We start from the raw sequence: 8,985 nt of genomic DNA, 5'->3' as shown, positions 1-8,985 counted from the left end.
CCGATATGCCGGGGCCCCTGAATAAGACTCGGACTAGTCACTCGTGCCCTTAGAGCCTCCAGTCGGGCCCTTGATCGTCGGATTCGGAGGGCCCTCTAAGCTCTCCGGGTCACCTCGAACACTGCTTCTGGCCGACTCGGCCCCTTGCCAACACAGGGCCCCTGTTAGGCGTTGTCGAGCGCTGACAGACGCTGGGGCCCCGCTGGGATTGGGTCAGGCTAGGTTAGGTTAGACCGACCAATGTAAATCGCCGGCCCCGGCTTTGCTCCTGCCTGGGAAATGGGCCTCACTTTCCATGTCGTCGCGGAGCCGGCTGCGTGTTGCTGGTGGTGTTTACCAATACATAGGCCCTTATCGACTTAAGGGGCCGCTGATCAGTGTGCAGGGCCCTCTGGCTGGCATTGGAGTGCCCGGCTCTGCAGGCTGGGGCCCTTAATGCGACCTCCAGCCGGCCTTTCGGGCCCTTAATAGTAGGCTTTGAGGGCCCTCCGGGCCTCCCGGAACCTAAGAGGGGCACGCGCTTCCTTTGCCCTCCTCCCCCCCCCCCCTGCCTGCGTTTCTGCCTATACCTCGATCACTACCTCTCGGTACCCATCTTGAGCAGTATGGGAACGCAGTCGAATTGAAAGCCCTCGTCTGCACCAAATGCGTGAAAAACTCATTGGCCGTGGTGCCAGCGCCAGCTGGCAAAAGAAAGCTTCTCACCAGTCATGCGAGCATTATTAGAGACAGAATTTGGTGACATATTTCAAATGCTCGAAAAATTGGATAAGCAGAAGCGTGACCATGGCCTGTGATGATCGCGACCATGACCACGTTTTTTTCCCATAAATTTATTTCGAATGGTTTGCGTGGGTGACTTCGGATTCAGAGTACCTGCTAAGCATAGCTTGTTGCGTGTACCCCGAACCCACCACCCAAGCGTGCCGTCCAGTTCAACAGCTAATTTTGCCTCCGCCCTTTCGCCGGACAGGAATGCGGAGGGTTTTACGTGCCGCACAATGCTGCGACACGGCCGCCTCGGGCCTGGGTTGACCCTCGTTGGCCAGTTGCCAGCTGGCCTTTCCATTTCAGTCGGGTCAAACAATGCGCCCACTCTGGGACTCGTACCCAGTGCCGCTGGATTACGAGTCCAGCATCTTTCCCCTAGACCACGGAGGCGGCTGTTTTTTTTTTAAAACATCTGAAACTTCACAGTCCGCAGGCGGTCTGGGCACATCACGATTTGGTACCATGGGACCTGTTATGGGACGGCGAGCAAACGGGCCGTCGCTGGCGGCGCGGCGGCGGCGTCTCCGTGATGGTGTGAGCGGCCCCTCTGCCGATTGGTCCCCACCATCTGGAGCCCATATGTGGGCCACGTGGGTTTATGGGGACACGCGGGCGGGAACGCACGGTCCCTGCCGAGCATTCCACGTTCAGGCTCCGACGGCGCGGCTCGACGCGAGCCGCGTTCGTGTTTACGACGACGACGACGACGACTTCGGAGTGTGCGACGCCGCCCTTCCAACCCCTCTCTCACCTTTGCCTCGCAACTCTTTGGCTGATAGGCTCTTCCTTTTCAACGTCTGTTTTCGAATCAAGTCGATGGTCCTCCGGAAAACTAACGAACTCTGTCGTACGAACAGGACCAAATACACAAACCCAAAATAGTGCATTGGCACGTGGTGACGAAGCAACGACACCTCCATGATGAATATTTTTCAACAGACCAGACGAAACGAAAAGAGTCCTCCTGCCTTCTGTGTGCGCCGTTTCGTTCCGGTTGCCAAGCGCCGTCAGCATTTAACAACCGGAACGCAATAGCTGTGGAGTGCAGTAGCGTCGAGTTAAGTAGGTACCAGTGGAACAAACGCCAGCGTAAGAATGGCTGCCAAGTGCCATAGGCCCTGTGTCGTGCTCCATGCAGGACTCTGCACCGGACGATAAGGTTGGTGATGGAGTGGATGTTGATGTTGCAGGCTGCTGAGGGAGCTGACCGTTTCTACGCGATCTCATGATCATTCTCAAGGTGACGTTAGTCTCAACGTGAGGACGGTAAGCGCCTTGCCTCCACGGCGTCACTCTGGAGAACGTCTTTGCCGGATCTGCTCGTGACCCAGCATACTCAGTCCTCGCGGTCATCACTGTGACTGGATCTGTAGACCATCGTCCTGAGCTGCACCCGCTATGGCGTGTTCGGGTGTGCGCTCCGTGGTGGCCACTGCTGATGTCCTCCCACGTCTGGCTACTGACCAAAGCTACCAACGAGAAACCCAGACTCAACTGGAGGACGGACATCGCGGCACCGACCCAATCACGCGTCGAGCGCGGCGGACCGTCTCCTGGCCCGGCATTGCAAAGAGCCTCGCGACCGTCGTCTTGGCATACGTCAGCTGCCGTCAACGAGTACCCAGTCACCTCAGAGCCTTCGTCGCTGAGGCGGCGCAGCAGCGTGACCCGAGGAGGCAGTGATCCCACCCCTCCGCCTCCTGCTGACAGGGCGAGAAAAGCACGCTTATGTCCTCCCATAATTTGGGAGACCCTTTTGCCCTAACTGAAAGTTATGTGGGTGCTCACTGATCTTTGCGGAGAAACTTTTCCCAAAACGCGGTGGACACTATCCCAATATTTCCTTCGCTATGGAGAAGGGTGAAAATCGTTCTTGGAAGGTGAGGGACTAGGATCCAGGGGCTCGGGCCATTAGATCCAGCTAACCAGCAAAAACACCCGCGCTCCTCTCGACTTCAGGGCACTTCGGTTTAAGGCCACCTTTTTGGGGAATGGTCCGCTTGTCTCGATTTTTGTCGAAGACCTGGAGCTTTTTTGTGAAAAACGAGCATGCAGACCCAGTGGCATCTAGGAAGCATATACACCCTTGACTCGCCGAAGGTGCACATTTTGGCTTCATCTGAAGCATTTGTCACCGTTAGAACGATTACCTATTCTTCAACCAATTTGTTACGACCGAATAAACGCAGGTCCCATTCCACTATATCATATTTTTTCTTACAAAGCTTAACTAGCCTTTTGTGGGACATTTTGACGCACCGAGCGCGCGTTTCTTTTACTCCAGCGTCTGTCGCATGAAGCACGCTTCCAAATGCTTTACATTTTTGGCGTAATCGTGCTTAAATGCTACTGGGCATCCATGTATGCTGGGACCACTTCATACAGCCAAGGTAAGTTGAGTACCTGCTGCGCCTCCGTGAGCCCTCAAACTATTGAGACTGGAACTAGGTCGTCTACGGGTATCATTTACCTTCTCAACAGGGCCCAAAGCAGCTCACCAGTATTTGTCCGCGCTTACGGTGCGCGTTAATTTGCGTAAAACGCGCTATCGAAAAATGCAATTCCGTTTTAAGTGTTCAGGCTAGGGTTGAACGACCGACAGGAGTCGTCAGCACTTGCAAGGGGATCGAAAGGTGTCGGAAGCTCCGCATGACAGCGGCCGGATTCTCTGGACCAATCCAGGGTTGAAGTAGCTGCATACAACCTTCGGCTTCTTTCCCTAAGGCTATTTTCCGATTGTATCACCATCACCTGACCCATGGCCTTACAAAATAGCTATCTGCACGCATACGTATGGTGATTTGACCTGGTTATTTTCTCGGCCTAGCATTGCGAAGCAAGTCGCCACATGATCCCTTTTTGTGGCGGCCTGGCTTTCCAATACGGTCGTTTTTGACGACGGCGGTCCAAACTCGGCACATCCTCGATCTCTTTATTACCACATCTAACATTACTCAAAGACACGGAGCGGAGTCACAATGTACACTAGCGGCGGCGGCGGCGACGTCGGGACGCGCGCCGCCGCCGGTAAAACGGGCTCGCCGCCGTCGCCGCCGCCGCTGCGCTGCTGGCAGTGGGACGCGGCCGGCGGCCGAGGGCGCCCCGCCGGCCGGAAGCTAGGAGGGGCCCAGCAGCTCGATCGAGCTCGGGTTCGAGAACGGGCCGCGCCGACGGAAGCTGTCCTCGGCGCGTACGGCGAAGTGGTACTTGTGCCCCTCCTGGAACTGCGGCAGGAGGCGGCGGGTGAGCGGGCGAGGCGCAGTGCGGGCCCAGCGACACACCAGCCGCGAGCGTGTGACATGGAGAGTACAGCATCGCAGACCATGGCGTCACGTATGACATGGAGAGTACAACATCGCACACCAAAGTGCCACGCTGCCCACCCCAGATAGGTGCGTGGCATCCTGACTGAATCCAACCGAAAGGGCATTTGATAACGCGGACTTTGCTCCAGAGCTTCAAAGCCTGTGAGATAAACATTCAGTTAATGCGCTATAACTACTCCCAAGACGAAAATGAACGCCGTCCACGCCCCGCCGACCAGCGCATGGGAGCAGTCTCATAACGGCCCACGCGACACATGACCTCCTTTGAAGCGACAGCGCGCACCGAGATACGGCGAGACACTCAGAAACAAGCCAGCTGAACCGAACCGACTAAACTGCCACCTGATCGCCACATTCCTGACTAGATACTGCCCCGCACAAACAAACCGGACAGACCGCTGGACGCCAGCTGGCCGGCCGCCACCCCCAGCCGGCCGCGCGCCGCCGCTACCTGTGTGAGTGTGCAGGCCATGGGCAGCGGCAGCGCCTTGACGTCGCCGACCTTCTTCCAGGGGTTCGCGCGCGGGTTGACGGGCCCCGCCTGCTGGTACGCGAACAGGTGGTAGCTGACCACCCCGGCGTGCCGCGGCGTCAGGTCCATCGTCCAGGACAGCACGATGCCTACGGAGCCGGCCGAACCGACGTCACCGGCGGAACACAGGACGACGGCTGGCTGAGCGACCAAACCAGCCACGCAGCGCCCGAAACTACCTAGCGTTGCACACCCGTCTACCACCCGACGGACGCTCGCGAACCGTCGCCTTTTACTGCCTGGCCACGGACTGCACGCGATCGTTGACCCTCGACGCGCGTCACCGCATAGCAGGGGTACGACACTTCGGGGACTCACCCCGCAAGTCATGTGCTGCCCAGACTGATCACACAATCCAATGGACCGCCCTCTCGGTCTCGTCCAATGACTTCATCATCCGCCCCACCGATCCCATGAGACGTGCGGCGCCGCCATCCTATCCACAGCTATCTCCAACAGCCCGGCGCCATCGGTACGGGCCCTGTCGAGCTTGACCATGCCGGCCACGCCGACCAGCGCGGTCAGCGCCTGCCCGACGGTCGGCTGGCTGGCTGGCTGGCTGGCTGGCCGGCTGGCTGGCTGGCCGGCCGGCTGGCTGGCGACGCGGCGCGTCACTGACCGTTAGCGCGCCTGGTGACCTTGAGCCGGGGCGGCGGCGGCAGCAGCTGACCCGTGTGCACAGCCGGGTTGGGCGGCGTGACCGGGAACGGCGCCGGGTGGCCAACACCGCGGCCTCGACCCGGGCTGACGGCTCCCACCACGCGCGAAACCGTCTGACGGGGGGGGGGGGGGGGCGGTGAGAGCGGGCGGGGCCGGTGAGAGCCCGCAGCGGACACAACGAAGCTGGTGAAGATTGGGCCCACTTGGGGGCGCGAAGACTGGACCTAGCCAGAAACCGGTCACCATACTTATATAATTGGCATGAAGACAAAAAAAAAAAACAGCAGGCAGCACGGTGGCAAACATCAAAGCCATGAAACATTGCACCTATAGTGTGCCAGGAGTGTGCAGCCTGATCCGGCTTAACCAACAGGGGAGTCTGTCCAACGCAACACTTAAAAAGCCAATGTAGTTGTTGCAGACACCGGTTAACAAACACTGTCCCAGCAGAAGACCAAAGCCCCAGCATAAAGAAGGTCGGGAGCTGTCTCAAACCCAACGACCCCCGGAGACGACACATCCCGGCACGGCCGACACTTCGCGCAATACGTGCGGTGTCCCAACAGGAGCCCGCACGTCCCCTGATGTGTTTAAGGCCAGATGGCTCTGCTCGGGCTCCAAACTGACAAGCGTATACTTAAAATATTGCACGAAAGAACGTAAGGACAGCACTGCGTACGAAAACATCGAATACGCAGGTGCACACAACGAAACAAGGCACGACAAAAGCCTTGATCAGCAGCGCGCAGGCGCGCAGGCAGCACAGCGGCCCCGGCCCAGCGCCGCGCCGGACGCCGCAGCGAGGAGCGACTAGGGAGGGAGGCAGGTACGGACGCCGCAGGAGGCCGCGCCGCCGCTTCGTACCGTCGTCGCTCCGGCCGGCCGGCGGGGCGAGCCCTGCACGCCGCCGCCGCCGGACGCCGCAGTGAGGAGCGACCAGGGAGGCAGGCAGACAGGGAGGCAGGCAGGCAAGGAGGCCGCGCCGCCGCTCCGTACCGTCGTCGCTCCGGCCGGCCGGCGGGGCGAGCCCTGCACGCCGCCGCCGCCGGACGCCGCAGCAAGGAGCGGCCAGGGAGGCAGGCAGGCAGGGAAGCAGGCAGGCAAGGAGGCCGCGCCGCCGCTCCGTACCGTCGTCGCTCCGGCCGGCCGGCGGGGCGAGCCCTGCACGCCGCCGCCGCCGCCGCGGCCGGCCGGCCGGCGCGTGTCGTCGTCGTCGGTGAGATCCACCACGTCGGCGGAGCCCGCCGCCGCCGCCGCCGCTGCCGGCGGCTGCTGTTGCGGCTGCTTAGGTGGCCGGCCACGGGGCCGCGGCGTCGGCGCCGGCATCGAGAGCTGCCGCGCCTGCGGACGGCGGCGACGGCAGACCGGTCACCAATGGGGAGAGGTCGTCAACGGGGAGACGCCTGGCTGGCCACCCGGGGAAGCGGCAACTGGGCACATTGACCACAACGAACTCAAATCGCCGACACAGTGCACGCGCCCAGTTCTGTTCACAAACGTCGTGAGTGGAAGACGTCGCCTCACCCTCACCAAATCCAGCAAGGAATTGATTGACACTGAGCGGTAGGGTGCGAACACTGAGTACGCACGGGTCTGCTCAACGGCGGTGCGCCCACTACTCGTTGTCAGCGCACGCCATGTCCCCTGGGCCCAACCTCCTGCGGAGCCTCCAGAGCGGGTCCTCGGCACGCCTCCCCCCCCCCCCCCCCGCACAGCGCCCGTCTGGCGGCCACTCACCGCGGCCGGCTTCTGCGCCGCGGCGGCTGGGCCCAGCGCCGGGGCCATCTGCCGATGCGGCGAGCTGGACGGCGCCGGCGAGCGCACCACCGGCAGCAGCGCCACCGCACCGCCGCGGGACTGCACCACCTGGCGGTCAGGAGTCCGCTCACGTCCGGCAGGAGGCCGCACAGCCGCCGCCATCCGCACTGCTCGGCCGCCGAACCGGCCAGAAACCGCCAGGCAACTCCCCAGTCACATCCGAAACACCGCGAGTCCATCGTTCCCCAATCCCCGGCATTTGTGGCAGCATCAACAAAACCCCTCCCAGAGGCGTCACCAAGCCAAAGACCCAATCACCAAACGATTACTGGGGCATCCGCAATCCGGACCGGGCAAGTGTCCGGGCAATGGTATTTACCACTGAGCACGCGCTAATAACATCTCACTCTTTACAGAAGCGTCACCAACCCCCGTCAGGTCAACAATCAGCCCACAGAAGCACCCCCACGCCCCGTCCGAGACGTGCCCGGCCCATAACCGGAGGTTTCCCGCAGCCCGGCCGGAGGCAGGCCCAGGCCCTGACCAGAGCCGAGGCCAGGCCCTGACCAGAGTCGTGTCCAGGTCCTGACCAGAGTCGGGTCCAGGCCCTGACCACAGCCGGGTCCAGGCCCTGACCAGAGCCGGGCCCAGGCCCTGACCAGAGTCGGGTCCAGGCCCTGACCACAGCCGGGTCCAGGCCCTGACCAGAGCCGAGCCCAGGCCCTGACCAGAGTCGGGCCCAGGCCCTGACCACAGCCGGGCCCAGGCCCTGACCAGAGTCGGGCCCAGGCCCTGACCAGAGTCGGGTCCAGGCCCTGACCAGAGTCGGGCCCAGGCCCTGACCAGAGCCGGGTCCAGGCCCTGACCAGAGCTGCGCCTCCGCGGCGTTCGCCGCCCCGTCTCACCGGCGCCGGCGGTCGGCCCGCTCGTCTGGCCGGCCCGGGGCTGGAGCCGGGGCTGGAGCCGGCTCCGGACCCGGGCAGCGCGCCCAGCCCGGTGCGCTGTAGTGGCACCGGCGCCGGACTCAGCGGCGGCTGCGAACACACACACACACACCGGCCGGCCCGGTCACCGCGCCGCCGCACAGCAGCGGGCCCACACACGCGCCAGCCGTAGGGCGCCACGCCAGTAGCGGACGCCTGTGAAGGCGACGCTGAGAACTAACACAACCCGCGCGAGCAGCCTGCACCTGCTGCGTCGGCGCGCTTAGACCCAGTAACTACAGCAGGCACTGGTTTACACTCGAACCAAGGACTTCCCGGAGGCAACCCGACCACAGGGCACGCACAGCGCACACCACGCCCGTCCACGGGGCCTGTCCGGACGCGAAGCCCAGCACGCCATGCGCGCGCGGGGCGGCGCGCGCCAGACCAGCGTCGCCACGCCGCGCGTACTCACCCTGCCCGGCATCCGAGGCCGCATGGGCGAGCTGAGCTGGGCGCGCAGCACGCCGTTGGCTGCCGGGGTGGCGGCGGCGGCGCCGGGGGCGGGACGCGGCCGGCTCGTCAGCGGTGGCACGCTCTTCTGTGGGGCGGCGCGGCGGGGCCGTCACAGGAGCGTCGGGGCGCGGCGGCCGTCAGAGGGGGAGCCGGCTGACACCAAGTGGCGAGAGTCGCACCGGGCGATCGTACAGCACGACACAGCGCTGCTAGGGTCATCGTGGGTCTAGCACAGGTAGCCGCCGTTCATCTCGACAAGTGACTCGGCCAGAGTCTGTCCGCGGCTTCAAGCGGCGGCGGGCAACCCACCTGGAACAGCTTGAGCGGGGGGGGCCTCCACACGGCCACAACCCACCGATGCCCACCGAAGAGCGCTTCTAACCACCACAGCACCTTTGCATGGAAGCACGTGCTAAAGCACAACGGAGTGGGCCGGGCTAGGTACCCACTCATTCAATAGCAACGCACGGGGGATCTCCTGGCATGCGCACTGTTGAAC

General features: G+C 62.8%; 2 protein-coding genes across 2 annotated transcripts in view; both read right to left on the bottom strand.

Annotated features, from left to right (window-relative positions):
• Window positions 1-3,695: 3,695 nt before the first annotated feature.
• On the bottom strand, window positions 3,696-6,462 carry LOC119091062 (activating transcription factor 7-interacting protein 1; the record flags this gene model as incomplete). Its single annotated transcript, XM_037213778.1, is given in 4 exon segments — window positions 3,696-3,995; window positions 4,549-4,718; window positions 5,249-5,402; window positions 6,418-6,462. Coding segments are annotated over 2 exon segments (258 nt in total). The 3' UTR covers window positions 3,696-3,887.
• Window positions 6,463-7,493: 1,031 nt separating this feature from the next.
• Window positions 7,494-8,985, bottom strand: part of LOC119091004 (uncharacterized) — a 4,895-nt gene continuing 3,403 nt past the window's right edge. Inside the window, exons 5-6 of the mRNA XM_037213726.1 lie at window positions 8,446-8,571; window positions 7,494-7,586 (exon numbers count right to left, since the gene is read on the bottom strand). Coding sequence (XP_037069621.1) covers window positions 7,494-7,586; window positions 8,446-8,571 — 219 coding nt within the window. The remainder of the gene's footprint in view (window positions 7,587-8,445; window positions 8,572-8,985) is intronic.

This window comes from Pollicipes pollicipes, unplaced genomic scaffold (assembly GCF_011947565.3).
Source record: "Pollicipes pollicipes isolate AB1234 unplaced genomic scaffold, Ppol_2.1 Scaffold_3216;HRSCAF=3773_pilon_pilon_pilon, whole genome shotgun sequence".
In the NCBI taxonomy this organism is placed as follows: Eukaryota; Metazoa; Arthropoda; class Thecostraca; order Pollicipedomorpha; family Pollicipedidae; genus Pollicipes; species Pollicipes pollicipes.
This window is presented reverse-complemented; position numbering and strand designations above follow the sequence as displayed.